At 49.8% G+C, this 24921-nt stretch overlaps 1 protein-coding gene and 1 pseudogene across 1 annotated transcript in view; one reads left to right on the top strand and one right to left on the bottom strand.

Annotated features, from left to right (window-relative positions):
* NEURL1 (neuralized E3 ubiquitin protein ligase 1) overlaps positions 1-20780 on the bottom strand; it is a 71727-nt gene extending 50947 nt beyond the window's left edge. The window contains exon 1 of the mRNA XM_065923255.1: positions 20281-20780. Coding sequence (XP_065779327.1) covers positions 20281-20365 — 85 coding nt within the window. The 5' untranslated portion in view covers positions 20366-20780. The remainder of the gene's footprint in view (positions 1-20280) is intronic.
* A 670-nt stretch (positions 20781-21450) lies between these two features.
* On the top strand, positions 21451-22296 carry LOC136158306 (large ribosomal subunit protein eL6 pseudogene; annotated as a pseudogene).
* The last annotated feature ends 2625 nt before the right edge of the window (positions 22297-24921 follow it).

The following is a 24921-nucleotide window of genomic DNA, read 5'->3' as shown; positions in this document are numbered from 1 at the left end:
GAGACTCCAGGACAGGTGGGAGCAGCAGAGTCAAGGCCAGCACCCAGATCTCCTGGACCCTCGGCCACCTCTCCCCTTCCTCCCACCAACCACTTCCTTTCTTCCCTGCCCCTGCCTCTTTGCTCACCTGCTTCCCCAGAAGGCTGGGGAGAGTCCCAGACCTCAGGCCACTTCCAGGCAGATTCATCAGCCCCCACCCCACCACGCAGACCTGCCCCATCAGCTCCTAGACTCAAGGCACCCTGGAGGAGCAGAGACCTGAGAGCTGGGGAACCAGGAGCTCTGCATTCCAGACCTCCTCTGCTTCGATCTGCCCTGTGACTCTGAGTTGGTATCCTCTCCTATACAAGCCTCAGTTTCTCCCTGTAAAAGGGCAGGAATGGACACTGTGACCCCAAACCTCTCCATCCCTAAAGCACCGAAAGTGGCTAGCATCCTATGGCCAAGTTTTGGGCCTGGTGACCTTTGGCGGGGCCACTCAGGCCACACCCTGGGGAAGGGGTGCAGCGGGGCCTCCCCAAAGCCCCACTGCCTCCCAGTAAAAAACAGTGAATTTCATTCCAAATAAGGGAACTGAGAACACAGTTCCCAGCCACGGCCCAGTTCCGGCTGGTTTATGTTAGCTGGACAAGACTAAACAGACCTTCACAGTCTCAGTATTAAGCACTAAAAATGAAAAAAAACGACTGTTTGTCTCTGGATCATGGGGTGAGGGAGAGGTCGGTGCTCCCCTAAGGCCCCCTGACAGGCTTGGCAGACTTGGGGGTGCCGGCCTGCTGGAGGTGGGGGTGTCTGAGGAGGGGCCCTAGGGAGGAGAAGGGTTTCCACAGGCCGCGATGCAGGGCAGGCACTGGGGGAACAGCGCCGAGGGGCTGGGGTAGAGGGGGAACGAGGCCCTTTGTGTCTGCAGTGGTGGGATCATGGAGAGGGGGGCCAGATGATCGAACATGGAGCAGGGGAGAGAGAAAAGGAAATGCAGAGGAGGACTGATGCAGCCAGCCACCAGAGGACCCTGGGAGGCTCCTCCTTACCCCCACCCCACCTGCCATGACCAGGAGGCCAGGAGGAGGGGTGGGCCTCCACTTCCCGGATAATTTAGCCACCTGCTCCCAGCTGCCCCACCTGCCTCCCACAGTGTGGACACCACAAACCTGAGATAAGAATTTAATTATTTACAAAACAGAGAAGCCTGAGGCCAGGCTGCCTTCCTATTTTCCCACTGGCTCCCTCCAGATCCACAGGCCTTTTACCTAACTGGGCAGGGCCTGCCCCTCAATCCGTCCATTCCTGGGTCAGCTCCTTTTACAAAGTGTTTTGACATTGCAGTCTAACAACCCCGGAGGCTGGCAGGCATCACAGTTTCCATCTTAGAACCAGCACTCAGGGAGTGACAAGTACTGCTCAAGGTCTTTGGTCTATGGACAGCAGAGCTGGTGGTACCCACAGCTTCTGAATCCTCCTTCAACCTGATAGTCAAGGACACTGAATATACCATCTTTGGCCAGCGTGGCTTTATTGCCCAAACACAGTGGCTCTGTCTGCTCCATCTGCTACCTGCCCACCACCCGAGAGTTAACTGTCTTTACCCACACTTCCCACCATTCCTCAAAGCAAGTCACTCCTCCTGGAAACCCTCCCAGACCCCACTCAGCCTAACTGACTACCCTCCTCTCCTGTGCTCTGCCTCAGCCGCAGTGATCAGCACCATAAGCTCTTTGAGGGCAGGACCATGTCTGTTCCCAGGTGAGCACCAGGCCTTGCACCCAGGAGGCACCCAAAGAACACCTGTGCCATCAGGGAATGAACACACAAACCATCATTTCCATATTGCTCTCCCCTTCTCTTGCACCAGGGCCTGGTGTGCAGAAATGTCATTTCAACAAAGAAAAGAAAGTGAGGCTGTAGCAGCCCTGAAGAGCCCATAGAAGAAAAGTTTGAATTCCCGAGAATCAGTCCATCCTTGCATTCATTTCAAAGTATCTTTCGGGGTTTCCCTGGTGGCCCAGTGGCTAAATCTCCACGCTCCCAATACAGGGGATCCAGGGTTCAAACCCTGGTCAGGGAACTAGATCCCACATGCTGCAACTAAAAGAACTTGCCTGCTACAACAAAGATTGAAGACCCCATGTGCCACAACTAAAACGCAGTACAGCCAAATAAATACATGTGCTATGTTGAGTCGTGTCTGACTCTTTGTGACCCCATGGACTGCAGCCCACCAGGCTCCTCTGTCTGTGGGAATTATCCAGGCAAGAATACTAGAGAGGGTTGCCATGCCCTCCTCCAGGGGATCTTCCCAACCCAGGGTGGAACCCAGGTCTCCCACATTGCAGGTGGATTCCTTACTGAGCCACCAAAAAAGCAAAAGAATACTGGAGTGGGTACCCTATCCCTTCTCCAGGGGATCCTCCCAGCCCAGGAATCTAACTGAGGTCTCCTGCATTGCAGGCATACTCTTTACCAGCTGAGTTACCAGGGAAGCCCAAACATATACATAAACATTTTTTAAGATATATATCCATCAAGTGCCCACTGTGTGAGCCGGGCACTGGTGGCAGTGATAACGGTGGTGAGCAAGCCAGGCAGTAAAAGAAACTGACGAGTAAATGGGCCCTGATGGCCAGTGCGATCAGTCTCACGAGGGAAACACAGGGCAGCAGTGAGAGCGGGCGCCGAGGCCGTCTGACCTAGCCAGGGTGGTCCGAGAAGGCTTCCTGGTAGAAGTGATGTCTAAGCCAAGACCCAGCAGTTGAGTCTAATGATGGCAACGAGAGCCAATATTTATTGTGCATTTATTACTAATATAGCTTTACCTCCAATCAAGAGCTGGGGTGTGGAAAATAAGCGTGTGGCCTCAGGTGGCTCAGGCAGCAAAGACAAAGTCCAATTCCAGAGCATGGGCTTCAACCACCCTGTCTCCCTCTCCTCCCTCCTCACATCTGAGGTGTGACCACTGGCCTAGGTGCCCCCAGATGCCCCAAGGGGAACTTCAGAGACCTGCTGGACAGCACCAGAGTTCAATGTGTAGGTTGTGATTCCACAGCCCAGAGCGACCCCCAGGCCTCTCGGCCTTTCAGGCCCAGAGAGTGAGGCTGGAGGGTCCCTGCAGACCCAGACAGAGCCATCCCTACATCCCCAGGACAGACCTGGTGGTAGAGAAAACTCTCCCATCTTCTCAGGTTTCCTGAGTTTCTTGGGCCACAAGAAAGGGCTCCTTCCCAACAGAGAAGTTCTTCTGGAACATTAGAGAAACTGCCCCAAGCTGGAAGCTCCCTGCTGACCCCACCCTGACAGCTCTGCACCATTCAGGGCTGGCCTCCCCTTTGAACAGAAAAGAAGAGGACCTCTAAGACCAGAAAGTCCACCTGCAGTGGGGGTGGACGGGGGTGCTAGGAGGTCACCAGCAGTGACTCTCTGCCTCCCAGCTGCCCTGCAAAGCACACGAGAGGGAGTAAGGCCCCTGATCACAGTGACATCATGTCTCCCCCACCAGTCAGTCTGGGTGGGAGCTGGCCCATAGGGAGAGAAGCCGTGGGCCCAGCCCAGCCCTGCCCCCGCCTGCCAGAACCACACTCCAAGCCCCAGGACCCAGATTTAACATATCTCACTCCATGTGTGCTCCCTCTCCCCGGGGGCCCCTCAGCACAAGTTAAGATCTGATTGGCACTAATTGGACCAAGCTGACAGTGCCCAGGGCGGCTTGAGTACTGTCATCATGGATTTGACTCACCAGGCAATGGCTGTCGGTGCCTATGGAGCCCACCATTAGTGTCATTTTGGGAGGATCAAGCAAGCTTGGATGGTGCTTTGTGAGTCAACACCACTGCCTGGCCAAGCTTTCAGCCAGAGACCTCGAGCTTATAAGTGATTTATTCTTGGTCTCATATCCAGGCAAGGGCTGGAATCCAGCTTCCTGATCATCAGTGTATTGGTTCATTCCTCTGCTTATGGTCCCAGAAAGTCTTCCCTGGAAGAAAAAGTGGGTTCTAGTTCTTCCTTTTCTCCCAGAGCACAAGACCTCACGTCTGATAATCAATCCCCAAGCCTAAGATGGGAACCTCAACCCAATCCTAGAATATGGAGCTCCCAAATGAACTCTTGGCCCCAAGACTCAATGCTCATCTGCAATCGTGAATCCTGGACCCTGAAGTGAAAACTCCTCCTAGGGATAAAATCCTCACCCCAGCATGGAACTCGGACCCCCCCAAACAGATGCACCAATACCTACCCCAAATCCTGTCTTCAGATAGTGCAGCCTCACCCCCGAGATAGAACCTTGTACCCTGGGAATCAACCCTTAGCACAGCAAAGCCCCACCACCTTCAGAACAAGCCCTGAATTTTGGGAAATTTTGTTCTCAAAACCAGTCTAGGCTCTTCTTATATTTTGTTTCCTTAACATTGCCTCAACTTGGGGGCCAGATGAGGGGAACCCAAGCTCCATAAAACACTTTCCTTCACATTTTGTAGTAGGAGAACCAGAGGACTCTCATGCAATGGAAACCCCTGCTTCCAGGAAGGCTGCACTCTGATGCAGAAAGCTCCATCCTGGTTACTCACAGCCTCATCCCACCACTTCCTCCATCCTCTTGGTTCCACACCAGGGTCTGGATGTCTAGCTTGTCTCCTCAGCCCCAGAGGATCTGCCAAGCTGGTTCAGGAGAGCAGAAAGCCCCTGTGCATCTCTCGGGCACTGGCTAGGTTCTTTGCACCACCAAAAGAGGGGTTTTCCTTATTCATTCTTGGTTTGTTCAGATTTCTTTCATTGTGATTCAGTCTTGGTAAGTTGCAAGTTTCTAAGAATTAATTCATTTCTTCTAGGTTATCCAACTTGTTGGTATATAATTGTTCACAGTAGATGAAAATATAAGAGTAAAGCGCCCTACAATTCTTTGGGTTTATGTGGTATCCATTACAATATCTCCTCTTTCATTAATGATTCTATTTATTTGAGTCTTCTTTCTTTTTTCTTAGTCTAGCTAAAGACTTGTCCATTTTGCTTATCTGTTTAAAAACAAAACAGTTTTGTTGATCTTTTCTACTGTCATTCTAAGTCTTTATTTCATTTAATTCCTTCCTTCTACTAACTTTGGGCTTAATTTTTCTTTTTTTAATTCCCTGAGGTATAAAATTAGGTTATTTATTTGAAATCATTCTTTTTTTCTTAATGTGAGTATTTATCACTATAAACTTCCCTGTTAGAACTGCTTGTGCTGCATCTCATAACATTCTATTGGTTTGCTATGTTTCCATTTTCACTTGTCTTGAGATTTTTTTAATTTCCCTTTTGACTGTTCAGGAGAATGTTGTTTAACCATATTAGTGAATTTTCTCATTTTCCTCCTATAATTGATTTCTAGTTTCATATCATTATGGTCAGAAAAGATACTCAATAAAATTCCAATCTTCTTCAATACGGTAAGACTTATTTTGTGGCTAACCTGGAGAACTGCTAAAGCAATCTTGAGCAAGAAGAACGGAGGCATCACACTTCCTTTCTTTTTTTCTTTTTAAGACAATTTTTCTAAGACAAATTGCAAATTAAACTACAAAGCTATAATTATCAAAATAATATGCTGTTAACATAAAAAACAAACAAACATCAATGAAACAGGATAGAGAGCATAGAAATAAACCCACACATACATTGTCCACTAATTTTCAACAAAGGTGCCAAGGATATACAATGGGGAAAGGATAGTTTCTTCAATAAAAGGTGCTAGGAAAACTGGATATCCACACACAAAAAAATTAAATGAACCCCCATCTCATAACAGGTACAAAAATCAACTCAAAATGAATTAAAGAGCTAAATGTAAAACCTAAAATCATGAAAATCCTGGAAGAAAACATAAGAGTTAAGCGCCTTGACACTGATCTTGGCAATGATTTTGGGGGGTTGACAGTCAAAGCAGAAGCAACAAAAGAAAAAATAAACAAGTGAGACTACCTTAAATTAAAAAGGGTTTGCATGCAAGGTAAAAAAAAATAAACAAAATGAAAAGGCACTCTATGGAATGGGAGAAAATATTTGCAAGCTATATATCTGATAAGGGGCTAATTTCCAAAAATATACAAGAAACTCTTACAATGCAATAGCAAAAATAACAATAATATTAACTCGATCAAAAAATAGGCAAGGGACCCAAACAGTCATTTTTCCAAAGAAAACATACAAATGGCCAGCAGCTACATGATAATGTGCTCAACATCACTAATCATGAGGGAAATGCAAATCAGAACCACAATGAGGAACAGAATGTGGTAAAGAATCTCCTGCCAATGCAGCAGACGTGGGTTCGATCCCTGATCCAGGAAGATCCACTATGCCATGCAGCAGCTAAGCCCGTGGGTCACAACTATTGCGCCTGTGCTCTAGAGCCTGGGAGCCACAACTACTGAAACCCATGCGCCCTAGAACCCATGCTCTGCAACAAGAGAGACCACCACAATGAGAAGCCCACACACCACAACTAGAGAGGAGCCCCCACTCGCCACAATCAGACCACACATCAACAAAGACCCGGCAGAGCCAAAAATAAATAATTTTAAAAACACACAATGACATAACACCTCACACCTGTTAGGATGTCTATTATTAAAAAGACAAGAGAAAACAAATATTGATGAGGATGTGGAGAAAAGGGAGCCCTTGTACACTGTTGGTGGTGTAAACTGGGCACAGCCATTTTGGAAAACAGTGAAGAGGTTTCTCAAAAAATTAAACGTAGATGACCATATGACCCAGCAGTCCCACTTCTGAGTATATATCCAAAGGAAATGAAATCACTTTCTTGAGGAGATAATTTATACTTCCAAGGTCACTGCCACATTATCCACGATAACCAAGATATGGTAACAACCAAAGTATCTATTGATGGATGAATGGATAAAGAAAATATAGTGTACACATATGTATACACAGGTATGTCTGTTTTCATGTGTATAAATGGAATATTATTCAGCCCTAAAAAGAAAGAAATCTTGCCATTTAGGGCAACATGGATAAACATGGAGAGCCTAATACTAAGTGAAGCAAGCCACAGAAAAGATAAAGAAAAATAAATACCATATAATATACTCATTGGAAAAGATCCTGATGCTGGGAGGGGTTGGGGGCAGGAGGAGAAGGGGACGACAGAGGATGAGATGGCTGGATGGCATCACCGACTCGATGGACATGAGCTTGAGTAAACTCCAGGAGTTGGTGATGGACAAGGAAGCCTGGTGTGCTGTGATTCACAGGGTCGCAAAGAGTCGGACACGACTGAGTGACTGAACTGAACTGAATATCACTTATATGAGGATCTAAAAAAGGAGGGGTTGAATTAAAAGAAACAGAGTATAATACTGGTTGCCAAGGGCTGGAAGGTAGAGTAAATGGAAATGTTGGTTAAAAATACAAACTTCAGTTACAAGGTAAGTTCTGAGTACCTAAGGTACAGCATGGTGACTATGGTTCCTAATACTTGTATACTTGAAATTTGCTAAGAGTAGATCTTAACAGTCTTACCAAACAACCAAAAAAAAGTAACTATGTGAGAAGATGGATGTGTTAATTAACTTGATTGCAGGAATGATTTTATAATATATACATATACCTAATCACCACATTGTACACTCTAAGAGTATCACAGTTTTATTTGCCAATTATACTACAACAAAGCAGGGTTGGTGGGGGGGGGGGGTGCTGCTGTTTACTGCAAACAAGAGGAGTCAGGGGTCAAGGATAGAATCTGTTGCCTCCATCAGGGACAGGCACCCTATTGGGTCCAAGCTCTGTCTTTGTGCCTGGAAGCTAAAGGAGAGTCCGGGGTCTCCAGGCAGGAAGAGGTCCTTGCTGGTCCTGCTAGGGTCAGGACGAGGTTCTTCGCAAACTCCAGTCTAGTCTGAGAGCCAGGGTCAAGAATGAATATTAACCTAATGTTGATTCTGGACCTATGAAGAGGCCCAGAAAGAGGGTGGAACAGGACTCAGAAGTACAGACTTGGGGGACTTCTCTGGTGGTCCAATGGTTAGGAATCCGCCTTCTAATAGTAGAGGATGCAGGTTCGAACTGTAGTCAAGGAACCAAGACCCCATATGCTTCGGGGCAACTAAGCCCATATGCTGCAATCACCAAGCCTATGCACTCTGAAGCCTGTGTGCCACAATAAAAGATTCCACATGTGAACGACATAGCCAAATAAATAAATATTAAAAAAGAAAAAGTACAGACTTTGATAATCCTATGACAACCTGCACCTCGGTTTCTCCTGTGAATTCTGGTCATGGGACCCCAATGAGAAATCAGAGGAAGAAGTAGGAGGGAATGGTTTGAGGCTGTTCAAATGCAAGGTTCACAGCCCTGTGAAGTCTCCAAGCTCAGGGCAGAGACAAAGAGCTTTTTTTTTTCTCCTCTCTTCCCCTTTCCCACCTGCTGCCTCATTTCTCAGCCATTTTTCCGCATTCTCTCTTACTCTATGGCCATCCATCCAGACCTTCGTGCTTCCCCTTCCCTTGACAGTTTAATAATTTAATAAGTACTGAGCCCCAGGGTGAGGGTCTGGGGCTTTGATCTCAATCCTGGGAAAACAAGAGCAGCCTTGGCCTGTCTGGGCTGATTTATGGCCACCTTTTATGGTTTGTGTGTGTATGCTGGGGGAACTGGCCCCCACAGAGGGTGAGGAGCCACCTGAGAAAGCCTGGCCAGGTTGGGACTGAAGGCCCCGGGAGAAGCCAGAGGCATGTCACAGCACAGGTGCCTGGGCCCCACCTCTGCCCACCTGGGAGCCACCTGTGACAGACAGAGGGGACATTAACTATTGATGGTGTCCCAGGGAGTAGGGATGGAGCCAAGAGCTCAGAGCCAGCTCTGCCCCGCTCTCTCCTCTTGGCTTTAAGGTCTCAAGGCCTTGGGTGGGACACAGCTTGCAAGGGAAAACTCAAACATCAGTATGCGCACCCCTGACTTCCCAAGATAACCCCCCCCCCCCGCCATGTAGAGCCAAGCTCTTCCAAGCCGAGCCACCTGGATGCCTCACTGATCACTGCCCCAGAAGTCAGAATCCTCCAACACATATCCATACAGGTGGCACCTCTCCAAACATTCAAGTCGACCTTCTAAAGTATCTCCCAAATCAATCTGCTTGCCTGGCTGCTCACAGCCCTGCCCAGCGAGAAGCCACACCCCTCCTCCCCTGGAGGAGCAGGAGCCTCCAGCCTGGCCCTCCTCTGCCCCTCTCTGGCCCTAGAGCCTTCCAAGGCATCTACGAGACCTTGTCACTCTTCTGTATAGTGTGTGCTCAGCTGCTCAGTCGTGTCCGACTCTTTGTGACCCCACAGACTGTAGCTCCTCTGTTCATGGAATTTTCCAGGCAAGAATACTGGAGCAGGTTGCCACTTCCTACTCCAGGGGATCTTCCCCACCCAGAGATCAAACCTGAGTCTCTTGCGTCTCCTGCATTGGCAGGGGGATTCTTTACTGCTAGTGCCACCTGGGGAGCCCCTCTTCTGTTTAAAGCCCTTTCAATAGCTGCCCTCAGGATGGCACACATCACAGTTGCCACAAGCATTCGTCCCCCTCAGGTGTCCCTCTCTAATTAACCTCTTCTGCCATCCAGAAAAGGTCATCCAGCAAGGTCAGAGCCTTTAAGACCTCATTAGCACCTGGTCCATCCAGGTGTCTGACCTTGGACAAGTCACATCCTCTCTCCGGGGCTGAGAACTCTAGACCTGGGCTGAGAAAGGAGCTAATACATAACGACCTCTAGGGTCTACTTGGGTTCTGATGTTAGAAGTCAGTGGCCACGCCTCTTCCACCAGCCCCATGCACATACCTGACCAGATTCAGGGAGAATGTATTCAAAGGACATTTGCTAGTAAGATCAAGGTTTAAAAAGGAAAGGAAAGCAAAGCAACCACAGAGAAGAAGGGCTCCAGGCCCCTTCTGCCACTGCTGTCTGAATTGGATGAGCGATTCACAGGCCACGGGCATCTCAAGGGCAGAGACGACATCCAGTGCTCCCCTCCCTATTCTCCACGTCCAGCACCAGGCCCAGCACAGAGGGCGCCAGCACACGAAATGAATCAGCTGGAGCATCCTCACAGTTGCATTCAACTCTGATAAGGGCAAAGTGTCTCCTCTCCTCGCTCTCAAGGGTACCTGATGCCCCCACCTAGACACGCACACAGCCCCATTCCCTGGAGAAGGTCGGCCTTTCAGTAGCTGCCAGGCAGAGGCCGGGGGTCAGCGAAGATGAGAGCCAGGAGCGTGTGGAAGTGCCGCCACCCTATCGGAGGACAGCACCCTCCCTGGCAACGTTCTCCCTGACCTGCCCCCACCCTAACCTCCGGAGCGGCCAGCAGGGCGTGACGGGGCAAGAGGGCAAAGAAGGCCATCTGGAAAAGCCAGTAGACACACTTCCCTCCCCTCTCCATCAACCCAAAAGGGTTCTCTCTCCTCCTCCTGCCCCAACCCTGCCCAGACAGCCTGTGGGGCCAGCAACTTGCTTCCACAGGTAGAGAGGTAAGGGAGCGGCCATCCAGTGGTTTTCTGCCCGAAGTTCCATGGCCTGGAGGGCTGGGATGACACCAGCCAGGACTCAGCCCTCCCCAGTGGCTCAGCCGTAAAGAATCCACCTGCAGTGCAGGAGACCCAGGTTCGATCCCTGGGTCGGGACGATTCCCTGGAGGAGGGCATGGCAACCCACTCCAGTGTTTTTGCCTGGAGAATCCCAAGGACAGAGGCTATAGCCCACGGGGTAGCAAAGAGTGGGACACAACTGAAGTGACTTAGCACACACATACTCAGAGCCAGCTCTGTCCTCAACACACGCTTGTGTCAGACCCCTTCCAGGAGCACCCTTCTCTGCATCCACCCTCCCCAACACCCAGCTCAACTGGGATGGTACTATCTCCTCTGGATTGCTTTTTTATTTTTTGCCACCCCTCGCAGCTTGTGGGATTTCAGTTCCCTGACCAGGGATTGAACTCAGGCTCTCGGCAGTGAGAGCACAGGGTCCTAACTAACGAACCACCAGGGAGCTCCCCCACTGGGGTGCTTTTTAATATATTGGGGAGTTGTTTTTTTAATGACACAGGTGACATTTAACGGGCAGTGACATTTAATGGGCAGGGGTCAGGGATGCTAAATAAATAGTTCCACACTCAACATGGCAGGAGCAGTCCTGCTACCCCCAGGAACACACCACCAACCCCTACTCATTTTCAGATCACTTCCCTGGTCATTTCACTACCCAGACCCCCAAGACCAGGTCACGTTCCCCCAAGTTCCCAGTCTTCTCTTTCACAGTCCTTATCCAAATATTAGTGTTTGTGTAAGAAACTAAGAGATGGTGAAGGACAGGGAAGCCTGGCGTGCTGCAGTCCATGGGGTCGCAAAGAGCTGGACACGACCGAGCAACTGAACAACAAGGGCAAGAAACTAAAGAAAGAGTTGACAGAACAGTTAAAAGTAGCGTCCCGGCCTCCAGGGGTAGAGCACAACTCTCCACCTCTAGTGTGGACTGCACATACGACATCCTTTCAAAGAGTGCAAGACGGAGGAGATAAAGGCGCACCTGCAGCTTCACAGTGAAGCCTGACGAGCTCTACCTCAGCCCGTGATCAAGGTCCACAGCCACAGTGATGAGTCATGTACTGTTCAAATGATGCAACTAAAATGGGACCTCACTGCTATGGTCTTTCTCTCCAAAACCTATAACCATAGTCTACTCATGAGACTATCAGACAAATCCCAGTGAAAGGACAGTCCACAAAATATCTAACCAACACTCCTCAAAATTGTCAAGGTCAAGGTCATCCAAAACAAGAAACATATGAGAAACTGTCACAACCAAGAGGAGCCTAAGAAAACACAACTGTATATATAAAACGTTGTAGCTAAAAATATAATGTGGCATCTTGGATGGGAGCCTGGTACAGAAAAAGAACACGGGGGGAAACTGAAGAAGTCAGAGTAAAAGTATAGACATCAGTGAAGAACCATTTTCAATATTGGTTCATTAATGTCACAAATGTCCCATACTAATGTAAGATGCTAATAATGAAGGAAACTGGACATGGACTATGTGCAAACTCTACCATTTCACAATAATTCTGTAAATCTAAAACTGTTTTAAATGAAAAGCTGTGGGGTGTTCCTTTTTTTTTTTTTAGAGTTGTAGGGCTAAAGTCAGAGAGATCTTGGCTAGAATCCCACCTCCACCTCACACCAGCCATGTGAGCTTAGGCAAGTTACTTAACCTTTCTGAGCCTCAGTTTATGCATCCATGTGCTATGCTTAGTCACTCAGTTGTATTAGACTCTTTGCGAGTCCATGGACTGTAGCCCGCCAGGCTCCTCTGTCCTTGAGGATTCTCCAGGCAAGAATACTAGAGCGGGTTGCCATGCCCTCCTCCAGGGGATCTTCCCAACCCAGGGATCGAACCCAGGTCTCCCGCACTGCAGGGGGACTCTTTATTGTCTGAGCCACCAGGGAATCCCATCTACGCATCTATAAATGGGGATAATAATCAGACTTACTTCACATGGCTGGTTTAAACGTTAAAGGGGATAATAGGTGTAAACATCTTAGCAGAGTCTCTGGCACATAACATGTGAGTAATTGCTATCATAGTCTGATTCATTTGTTCATTTGCCGTTCTTGTTCTGAGCTAACTCCCGGACTGGAAGGGGAGCTCCATGGCAGCGAGCCCTCATCTTCTTGTGTTCTACCATATCCTCAAGCCTAGGAGAACAGCTGCCTCATCACTGATGCTTAGTCTGTGTTTCTTAAGCAACAGAATGAGCCCTTCCCATCAGAGTATCCTTGGAACCCCAACTCTCACCCTGGGAGAGCTTCAGTTCCGGAGCCCAGCGCAGAGCCCTGCCTACCCCCAGACCTGCAGCTAGAGAGGAGAGAAAGTCAAAGCCTCCCACCTGCCTTCCGGTGACTCTTCCTCTTCTCGGAGCCCGGCTTCTCTCTCCACCCTGCCCCACAGACATCAGCACCTGCTCATTTCCTAGAGCAGCAGGATCCGCGTAATGACCTCTGATAAACATCTTTTAATAAACCCTGTAGCTGGATCTGTCATCCAGAAGCTATATTCTCCTCACTTCCTGCCCTCACCACCATCTCCTCCCACTTCCTGGGCTGGCCCATTAGTGCCTCTGGTCTCACCAGGTAGACCTTCAGGCCCCCAGGGCTCTGGACTCTGGCTTGCTGGGGAATGGCCAACAGGCTGCCATACGCCAGACCCTCCCCACTGGCCTGGAGTCTCAGCGGCCTGGCCCAGCTCTGCCTGTGCCACCCAGCCTGACCACTGGCCAGTCCACTTCCCTCCAGCCCTGCAGGCAGTTTTCCCAGGCGTTACCAAGGAGACCACTCGCATCCTGCCCAGGGTTGCCAAAGCAACCAGCTCACTGAGGAGCAGCCCCCCGGCTTCCAGCCCCTGGGTGTGCAGGACCAGGAGCGAGAGAGTCACAGGCCAACAGGAAATGGGCCCAGGCAGCTGGCGCACCCAGGTGGAAGCAGCCCGAGCATGTCCTGTCCTCCTTCCTCCCGCCTCTTCCTCCTCTGTTATTGCCCTGGTAGTGCCCAGACCACCACCATCTTTGGCTCTGATTTAGAGCCAAAGCCTGGACCTCAATGTACACATCTTAGAACTAGACACTTGTCATCCCAGAGGCTCAGGGAGAAGAAAGTCCCAATATGCAGAAATTTCCCTCAAGGCTAATTTTCTCCCTCATGGACTTTGGTGTTCTAGATAAAAATCCCAATTCTGCCATTTCCTATTCTGGACAGCACTCTTAGAAAACATGAGTCTCAGTTTTCTCGCTTATAAAATAGGAATAATAATACCTACTTTCCACTTAATGAATTAACATACAAGAATGCACCCACCATAGTGCCAAGCATCAGGGCTCACATTTCTTAAAAATCCTTTTTTTCTTCTGATGAATAAGAGCCCTCCTGGCCATAGCCATTGGTGAGAAATGCTTCCAGATTCACCCATGGGAAGCCTAGATGAGGCCGTCAGCTTGGCTGTCCCACCCAGCCCTTTCCGCTTGGCCTAGGACAGAAGCCCTTTAGCTCCATTAACCTCCCAGCAGCTCAAGATGCTTCATTTGCTCCTCCCCTCTTCTCTGCTAATGCTGCAGTTTAAAGGAAATCACTACATTCAACTACTCAAAAGCCACCCATAGCCCCTACTGCCGAAAGGATCAACCCAAACTCATTCTGGCCTCCGAGACCCTGTAAGATCTGGCCTCAGTCTATCTTCAAAGATTGACCCATTCATCTCCCCAATGTGGGTCTCACATCCCAGATGGGAAGGACTGCTCACTGTCTCTGCCAGCACCTTGTATTTTCCTGCTTCTGTGCCTTTGCCTCCATGCCCTCACCAAGAAGCCCGTGAATGTCCATTCCAAATCTCCATCCAACTTCCAGCTCCACTCTTCTGGGAAGCCTGATTTCACCAACTACAAGAATACCAGAATGGGTCTGTTCTGAGGCCCCACAGCCTTGACAGTTCTCAGACTCTGAGGTATATCAGAATGACCTAGGGTTCCTGTTAAACATGCAGGTTTGGGGGCTCTATCACTAAGGTGTTCTGATACAGTTGGTCTGGCCTGGGGGCTGGGAACCTACAATAAGATGTGTTTTCAGCTGATGCTGATGCAGGCGGGAGAAAAACCTCACTTTGAGAAACACTGGCCCAAAGGAACAGAAAGTTCCCTTCAAAGTGTCCGATGACTGGCTGATGGGTCTACAAGGCTAAAATCTCTGCAGAGGAGGTGGAAGGGGTGGGGTCGGGGACTGGAAAGGAGCATCAAGAACCCCATGGTACTCTCTTTCCCTCTTCTGAGGCCCTGTCCAGAGGCCAGAAGACTACTCTCCAGTTTCTCTAATACAATGGAAGACAGGGCCCACCAAGAGTGAATTCTACGGTGGCAAAATGTATAGTGGTCGCAAGAGTGAACTCTAAAGTCAGAAAGACGTGGGTTTGAATCCCAGCTCCATCAGTTACAAACTGTGCAGTCTGGGATTAGCTATTTAACTTCTCTGAGCCTCTCTTTCCCCATCTATAAAATGGTGACAATGATAGCTCCCCACTCAGGAGCTAGGAAGCACTAGGAGCAAGGAAGTACATGGAATCTACATGGAAGCAGTAGGCACGCAGTAACCACCCAACACATGGTGGCTCTTACAAATGTTACTGTTATGGTTAACAATACAGGATTCAAAGGTCAGACTAAATAAAAACCCAACAGGGTGTGCAGGACAGATGCTCCAGGTTCAACATGGGGGTTGTCTCAACTCAGCTCTCTGAAGTCTTGGCGTAGCAGAGGAGGCCACCAGCTTCCACCCCTTCACCATGCCAAGTCTGTCTGCTGCAAGGCTCGGGGGCAGACAGATGAGCTAACCTAACCTGCAAGTGTCATGACAGCCAAGTGAAGAGCCCAGACAAGGGCTGTGAGAATATCTGTGGGTTGGTCAAAGAATGGAGGCCTTGAATTTCTGATTATGGCAGTCTGGGTCATGACCCTGAATACTATTGATAGGAGAGGGGCAAGATGAAAGAAATACTTTTAGGAGGATCCCTCTGGCAGCATCAAAGGAGGATTGAGAGGCAGAGGGCTCAGCTACTGCAATACCTGGGCTGGGGACCCAGATGGGGGAAGTACCAGCAAGACTGCGAAGGCTGAAAAATGGCTAGGACCTTGTCCTAGGCAAATGCACCCCCCAACCTCACCCCCGAGCAGTGAGGAGGCTGGGAGTCTGACAGGCAGGTTCCTATAGCTCACTCTGTTCCACCTCAAAAGTCAAAGCTCCTTGGCCAACCTTAGACGCTCCTCCCTCTGCCTGCCGGGAGCCTCGGCCACCACAGAAAAGAGACTCTGAAGACAACAGGTGTCTGGTGGGTGCAACTCCCAGCCAAAGCCGGAGGGGGATGATCCCCCTGCATCCGTCACAACCAGTGACTTTGTCAAATGTTCAATTCAAAAGCACCAGCTTCGAAAAGATGGAAGGCTCACTCCGTGGTACAAACCCAAAAAAACTGAAAACAGGTGTTCAAACAAAAACTTAAACACAAATCTTCACAGCACAAAATTCACAATAACCAAAAGGTGGAACAATCTAAATGGCCATCAGCTGGGAAGTGCGTAAACAAAATGTGGCAAATCTACACAATGGAATGTTATTCAGCCGCAAAAAGGAAAGAATGTACACGTTACAACATGAATGAACCTTGAAAACATTATGCTAAGTGAAAGGAGCCAGACACAAAAGGACAAATGTACTATGAGTGCATCTAAGGGAAATGTCCAGTGTGGGCAAATGCATAAAGACAGAAAGGAGACTAGTGGGTGTTGGGGATTCAGAGGAGGGAGTGATGAGGGGTGATTGCTTCACGGGCGCAGGCTTCCCTTCTGGGGTGATGAAAATGTTCTGCAACTACATAGAGGGGTGGCTGTACAATAGTGTGAATGTACTAAATGCCACTTAATTTAAAATGTTAAAATGATGAATTTTATGTTATGGGAATTTTACCACAATTAGAAAAAAAAATGACAGGAGGTGGCCTTTCCACTCCCCATCTATGGGTGACCACTGTGGACTGAGTTGGCGGAAAGCCTCCCTGAAGGCTTTCCTAGTTACCTTTCCCCCAGTACCAAGCATCAAGTAGGCAGGCACTCAGAAAGAGACAGGGAAGGATGAAGATCTCTGTTCTCTGTATCTGTCTCCATGAAGCATGAACCCCCTACTCCAGTCACCCTGCGCCCATCACTGAGAATATCTACACACATTTACTCATCCTGCCCCAAGCCTTTGCTGCATGCCCCTTGCCTTACCCTCCTGTCCATATCTAGGACTCCCACTGCACCCCTTGCCATCTATCCAATTTCTACAGTTCCTTCCATGTCCAACTCAAATTCTTCCCTGATTCCCCATTTCTGACCTCTGCCCATGCATATCTGGGATTTCAACAGTCCAAACAAGTATTTGATGCCACCCCTTCCCTCAGCCCCACCTTATCAAGTAGATCTTCACTCTGTGAATGTCCAGGGATGTCACAAGCCCTCACGCCTGACCCAGGCACATAACCAGCTCTTCATAACTGTCTGTTGGTCCTTATCCTGGATCTATACCTTGGACCTCTCCCCTGGACACTCCTAGACCAACACTGTTCAGACCCCAGTGTGAATCACCAGCAGTGGAGTGAGGTCAGGGTATCTTCAGGAAGAAGACCAAAGTCTACCACTGACAGGTGATGGAAGAGCTTCATTTCATATCAGCCTGACAGCCAGACCAACCTTAGATCTCTAATGAGTCCCAGGATCCCTATTATGCCAGGTCCTTTCCAGTTGTTTTAATTAAAATGGTGAGAAATCAATAGATGGCAATTATGGAAGGAGAAAAAACAATCGAGAGATCCCTGCACCCAGTAAATTTCTGGATGGACAATGATAAGAAGCAGAATTGAAATTCTGGGTGAGTACAAAGCAGAATTTGGGGTGGACAGTCTTAGAATCACAGCCAGTATCAAGATCATACCAATAAAATGGGGGTGGAATTCTGGATGACCGTTGATGTATCAGAGAAGACCCCTAGGTAAATGCTTATATAGTTAGAAAGGAACTTGGAGTGAACATTAAAACAATCACGGAATAAAATCGATGGTTCTCTTAGGATGGGGAAAAGTCAGGCTGAGAAGCCGTATCAGGAGACCCTAGATGAAGGACGGAAGGAACCCACAGTCAGCCTTCATGGCATGTTCTAATCCTTCATCTCAGGCTCAGAAGGAGCAAAACCAAAATTCTTATGGCCCCTCCTATAGGTGCGTGGTCAGGGACAGGGGAGAATGGATCCTGGAAAACCAAGCCAGAAGGGAAATGGACAGGGGAGGGAGACTGCTGGGGTGGGGAGAATTTCTCCCCCATTTACTCACACTGAATAAGAACTGATCCCTATAAATCAGGGAGGCAGCACAAGGTGACTTTCTCAGGCCAGACAGATGGGGAGTCAGGCAGAGGAGGAGGCTAGAGTGGGAGCAGGGAGACAGGAGGGCCTCAGACCCTCTCCTGCCCACTCCCTCCCTTGTCAAAGACTCCAGTCCCAGAGACTTCACATCCCTACAACCCCAAACTGTAGGTTAAAAGGGGTGCAATTATGGAAGCCTTCTCTGGGCTTCCCTAGGGTCATGGATAGAACACAGCCTTCTCAGGGTAATTGATGTGCATCCCAGCACCAAGTCAGCTCACTGGCCCCCAGCTAACTCCTGCCATTGAAGGACTCAGCCTGACTTTGCCACCTTCTCTTGACTGACCCACTGAGTAAATGGGCAAATCATTCTCCCTTCCCCTCATTTCTCTCCCTCGTAAGAGACAACATTGAACTGGATGACAAACACAGGTTCCACCATCATTAGGAATCTGTTTTCAATGCTCAACAAGTCATCATACATGCAATACTTACAGCTTATTTCTGATGATTAAAAATAATACTTGCCCGCAATACTTACAGCTTACTTCTGATTATTAAAATCAATATTTGCTTATTGTAGAAACTTTAGAAAAGAGCAGAATATTAAAAAGAAAAGAAAAACTCTAATATGATCTCATTACCCAGAGGAAACCATGGTTAACCTTTTGGAAACTTTCTTTCCAAGGTTCCTTGATTTCCCTGCGGGAGGGGCATCCACAACATTTTAACAAAATTGGGCTCTACTATTTATACAGCTTTGCAACTGCTTCTTACAACTGTCATTATGCTGCTGTGAGCATTTTCCCAAGTGATCAAATGCTCTTCAAAAATACTATTTTAAAGGCTGCATAATACTCCACCACGGGGTCACAAAGAGTCGGACACGACTGAGCGACTGAATTGAACTAAACTGAATACTCCACCAAGAGGATTCACCATGATTACAGGGCATTTAGATTGTTTTCTAGTGCAAACAAACTGTCATAGCATCCTAGGCTCATGTACAAGTATTTGCCTTCATCGCCATTTCTTCAGGATCGATTCTGCAGGCAGAATCACAAGGCCAATGAAAATGATATTTTAAAAGGGTTTGACATGTGCCTCCATATTAATTTTCAGAAAGACACAACAAACCCACTGATGTGCCCAAGGTGAGTGAGAGGTGGTTTTGAAAGTGTCGGAGTTAGAATGCAGGATGGTGGTCCTGTCTCTTCTCTCCCCCAGTTCTGAAGGTTGACTGTCCAGCAAAAGAGAGGACAGCATTCCACGACAGTAGATACAGGTCTACAGTCTAGCTCTGCCCCTCTGGCTTTGGGATCCTGAAACAAGCATTGGTTCTCCTCAACTGTGAAATGGGTATGATGAGCTCTGAGCACTATGCAGAGCAGTTTCCTTGCTCATTTGAAAAGGTATTTGTCAAAGTTCTTTGTAAACTTGCCCAAGAGCTTCCCTTTCTGACTCTTAGTCATCCGAACGCCCAGTCAGTGCTGGCTGGTTTTCAGGATGATAGAAAAGGAGCTTTCTGAAGGGAATCAGTGGGCTCTGAGGGCCTGGGAAGGCCCAGGTGGGTCTTCAAAAGGTCAGAGACAGCACTGAAGAGGTAAAGCTAAGAACAGGGCCTGGCACCTCCCTGAGGGTGCTGAGTAGGTCAGAGAATTTAAGAGGGCAAAGGCCTTGAGATCTGTCTCAAGGCTCTCAGCCCATCCTTTCTAGAGTTCTGACTGGACATCTAGCCTTTGGGGAACCAGAAACCAAGCTGATTCAGTGGATACAAAAAGTCAGTAGCTTCAGAGGACTCCACAGGCCACCAGCTCTGGTCCCTTCTTCCAGGCTGTTATTATTCGGCCCTGTATTTTTAAGACCCTCCTATCGGAAAGGCAACTAGTGCTTCCAGTCATCACCTCTCCAGCCATGGGCGGATGGAAAAGGAGACCGTGGTACTTCTCTTGGGAAGCACAGCTGACCGGCCTGAGCATCCTGCCACACTTCCCCATCCACCGGGCAAATGCCCTTCCTCACCCGGCGCGCTCGCCTTGCACCGTGGCCTGAGGGGACTCCAGTGACGTTTCTGGTGTAGCTGGGAGAACTGCGTAGACCCCACGGGACGCCATCCTTCCTGATTTTCGCCATCATCACCCGCAGCCCCCCACCTCCAGCGCACCCCCAATGGCCAGAGGTGCATCTCCCGCCTCCAAAAACGCACAACAGGTGACACCTGTCCGGCCTCCCCAACCACACCTCTCCACCTCTCCCTGCCCCTCCAACTGCACCCCAGTCCGCCAGCTGAGCCCGGCCCCGTTGGAGCCTTACCTTTGAGGTTTGCGGGGTGGGCCCGCGGCGCCCGGCTCGGGTTTCCTCGGGGCAGAGAGGGGATACTGGAGAAGTTGTTACCCATGGCATCCGGCCCCAGTGGGGTTCGGCACTCGCAGGGGGCAGGCGAGGCTGGGCAGGAGCGGAGGTACGGTGTGCAAGTGTGTGCGCGCGCCGGCGCGCGCGCCGCCGGGGGCGGGCCCTGGTGGGGCTGCGGCGGGGGGCGGGCGGGCCGCTCCTCTCCTCCCTGTGTCTGCGCTCCGCGGTCCTCGGCGGGTCCTGCCCGCCGCGGGGGTTCCTTGCGCGAGTCGGCTACCTGCCTGCCATTTTTCGCGGCGGGCGCGCCCCTGGGCCGGGGCCGGCGGCGCCCGGGGCTCCCGTCTTCCTCCCGCTGGCGCTCGGGTTCCGGCTGGTGGCTCCGGCACGCTTCCCCGGGGCCATAGAGTCAGGGCTCTCTTCGCGGGCGCTCAGCGGCTCGGCCTGCCTGGAGGAGCGGCGGCTCGGCGGCCGGCTGGGTCCCCGCCCGCGGGGACGACCGAGGCGGCGACGTGCGTGGTGCCCTCCCGCCGGCGGCTCGACATGGAGCGGGGCTCCGAGGAGCGCGGGGTGTGCTGGGCGCTCTCGCGGTGGTGGGTCTCCCCCCGCCCCCGACGCCGCGCTCCCGCCCCCGCCGGGTCCCCGCGCGACCGCCGCCCCCGCCCCCAGCCGTCGCCAGGATTCCCTCGCTCCGGTTGTTATGGTGACAGCTGCGCCGGTGAATGAGCGTCTTAGTGACACGCGCGCGCCCGCTCAGCCAGATGTGGCGCTGGGCGTGCGACGTTCCCGGCCGCCACTAGCCCTTCTTGGCCTGGCAGGGGAGCAGATAGGGGTCAAATATCAGACAGAGATTGGGGCTCCAAGGGTTGGATTTATTCCCCTCATCAACAGTGGCGCTCGGTCTTGAAAACAAGAGAAACCATACAGTAAGAATGGCGAGTTCCCTGGATACCAGGCCCAGGACGAAGTAACTCTCATTTCCGATTTCTCTAGTAGCAGGTACAGTGCCTGGCATACAATAAAAGTTCCAGAAAAATAAATAAATAAATTATATATATATATATATATTTAAGTGGATGGATGACTGAATAAATGAAGTGAGATCAAGAATCCCACTCTTTCCCATCTTGCCAGATGGCGGTTGAAAATGCTGAGAAGCCAGATACTAAGGAGAAAAAACCTGAAACCAAGATTGATGCTGGCGACAAGGCTAAAAAGGTGAAGAAGGTTAAGAAGGGGAAGCCCCACTGCAGCTGAAACCCTGTCCTGGTCAGAGGAAATGGCAGATATTCCAATCAGCTATGTACTCCAGGAAGGCCTTGTACAAGAGACAGTATTCAGCAGCTAAATCCAAGGTCGGAAAAAATAGAAGGTTCGGATTCTTGCTACTGTCACAAAACCAGTTGGTGGTGACAAGAATGGTGATACCTGAGTGGTCAAACTTCACAAAACGCCTAGGTACTACCCTACTGAAGACGTGCCTCAGAAGCTGTTGAGTCAGGGCAGAAAACCCTTCAGTAAGCATGTGGGAAAGCTGCATGCCAGCGGCGTCACTCCCGGGACTATTCTGATCATGCTCACAGGGCACCACAGAGGAAAGAGGGTCATTTTCCTGAAGCATCTGGGCAGTGGCTTGTTACCTGTGACTGGGCCTCTGTCCCTCAATTGAGTTCCTCTGCGTAGAACACACCAGAAATTTGTCATTGCCACCTCCAGCAAAATCGACATCAGTGGTGTGAAAATCCCAGAACATCTCATTGACGCTTACTTCAAGACGAAGCTGCATAAACCCAGACACCAGGAGGGTGAGATCTTCAACACAGAGAGAAATAGGAGATCACAGAGCAGCGCAAGGTTGATCAGAGAGCTGTGGACTCACAAATTCTGCAAAGAATCAAAGCTGTCCCTCAGCTCCAGGGCTACCTGCGCTCTGTGTTTGCTCTCACAAATGGAATTTATCCCCACAAAGTAGTGTTCTGAACTTCTTACAAAGATCCTAATTAAATAACTTGTCCATTTCAAAAAAAAAAAAAGAATCCCACCCAGCACCTGACCCTTTTGTTTTCAGTCAGCTCCAAGGGGCACTGAGACAAAGGCTCAGAACAAGAACCCCAGGCTCTTCAGTTACTGGGCACAAAAAGTCTTTGGGAGCCTTTAGATGAACACAGACTGGGCCTAGAAGACTGGATGGAGGGCCAGGCCTCAGGGACAAATCTCAGGAACAAACTGTCAGAGAACCACCAACTCTGAGCTAAGTGGTTCTGTCAGTTCCAAGAGGTGGGGGCCTCTGTGACTTGCAGCAGTCAAAGAAAGCTTCCTGGAGGAAAGAGCCTTTAGCAAGTCACCTGTTCACATGACTCATCCATCCTGAAGCTCAGCATTGATACTAGGACCTGTAGGAAGGGAAAAGGAGTCATCTCCTACTTGGACATGGGGGCATCTTCTTCTCCCTGTCTTTTCTTTTTTTTTTTTTTTTTTTTGTATAATTCATTTACAATGTTGTGTTAGTTTCAAGTGTATAGCAAACTGATTCAGTTATACATATACATATGTCCATTCTTTTTCAGATTATTTTCCCATGTAGTTTACAGTACTATCCTTCTCCCTGTCTGGTCAGGGCTAGAAGATGAGCCAAGGTGCTGCTGGGAGAGAGAATCTGTCTTCCTTTTCCGTCACCTCTAGCTCCCTGACTGGCTTCAACAACTCTGATCCAGAATCCAACAAGGACACGGGCTGGCTTCAGGCGTCTCATCCATCCTCTTCTGGGTGGTTCTTTCCTCAAGTCTCCATATGACAGGTCCTCATTATCCAGGCATGGTTCATGTATCATCTCTTGACCTTCTCTGACCAGCCCAGCCAGAGAACCCCCACCACTCTCAGTTATGCTCCATACCATTACTCTGTGTTATCTTCTGGAATTAATTTGAAAGTAGACTTTTCCCCCTGGCTTATGGTCTACCTCCCCCCAAGGTGAGTGGAGTGAGCAGGTCAACTCCATTCACCATGATGTCACCAGTCTCCAAGAGAGTGCCTGGTACATGACAGACTGTCCAACACCGCTTGTGAGATGGACGAATCCCCCTGCCTCCCAGGCAAATTCCACCAAGAGGCGTGGGAGGAAAGCCTCTGAACCATCCCTTTTTTCCCTCTCCTGCCCTCCACCCTCACCCCATTGCAGGCATCACATCCTTAAATGTCTGGGACTCCAGGCGAGCTAGAAATATCCTTGACAGCTGCTCTCTGGGGTCTGGAGGGAAAGATAGCCCCCTCTCCTGCCCCCAGCCTCTCAGATGCCCAGGATCACGTGCCCAGCCAGCTGCAGAATGGACGTGGCAGGTCAAGGGTGCTGTCTTTTTATGGGCGTATCTCCCCGAGGCTCACGCCAGCTGATGACTCATGCATCAGAAATCCATGGGCTCTGAATGGCAGCACACTCATCCATTTGCACACACACTTTTAGTCTCTCTCACACACTCACTTCTACACAAGTACCCACACTCTCACACTCATCTACTCCCTGAAGCCTGCTGGAATGAGGTCACTCTAGGCTGCTGCTGGCATCAGAATAAATCTGAAGACTCTGTATAGACGCGACTAGTTCCTCTGGAGGGTGTGCGAAGTGCAGGCCCTTGGTAGGATTTACTGACAGTGGCTGGGGCAGGGGGGAAGCTTGTCCCCTCCTTTCTTCCTCGGAGGGATGGGCTGGGACACAGAAGGGATGGGGGTGGGTGAGGCTCCATAGTAGAGGGAGGCAGGGATGTCATGGGTCCCATATGGTCTAAACCTGGGGCTCTGGGCCAAGCAGGGGAGAAGAGGAGAAGGTCATGGGGAAGGGGAGACGAGGGGACCAGACACCGGTGCCTGCCTGAGGGGTTCAGAGGCTCTGCTGCTTAGGACAGTCTGACCCCAGATAGCTGCACAGGAGGGTGAAAGGCTTTAGGGACCAGGCAGGGAACTGAAGGTAGGACAGAAACATCCCCTGATCTCAGCGGCTGAGGAAATAATGGGAGCATCCACAAGGCTGAGATTAGGATGAGATGAGCGAGGCGTCCCTGTGTGATGAAATGTAAGGAGGCACTCGCCCTTAGAACCATGCAACGAACAGCCACCCTGCTCTTGCTCGGGCTTGAGTGTGATGCCTCTGAAATCTTGTACCCTACATCATGGGTCCCCAACCAGTAGGCCACGGACCAGTACCAATCCATGGCTTGTTAGGAACCAGGCCACATGGAAGGAAGTGAGTGGTGGGTGAGCAAGTGGTGAGTGATAAATGGAAGCCTCATCTTTTTTTTTAACCACAGGGCCTCCTCACATTATTGCCTGAGCTCCGCCTCCTGTCAGACCAGCAGCAGCATTAGATTCTCATAGGAGCACAAACCCTACTATCACTGTCTCCCACCACCGCCAGATGTGATCATTTAGCTGCAGAAAAACAAACTCAGGGCTCCCACTGATTCTGCATTATGATGAATTGTATAATTATTTCATTCTATATCACAATGTAATAATAGTACACAATAAATTTAAAGTGCTTGAATCATTCCCCCACCCTATCTGTAAAAAAAATTGTCTTCCACAAACCCAGTCACTGGTGCCAAAAAGGTT

The sequence above is a fragment of the Muntiacus reevesi genome, chromosome 2, assembly GCF_963930625.1.
Source record: "Muntiacus reevesi chromosome 2, mMunRee1.1, whole genome shotgun sequence".
In the NCBI taxonomy this organism is placed as follows: Eukaryota; Metazoa; Chordata; class Mammalia; order Artiodactyla; family Cervidae; genus Muntiacus; species Muntiacus reevesi.
The sequence above is the reverse complement of the archived record's forward strand: the minus strand, read 5'-3'. Positions and strand labels throughout refer to the sequence as shown.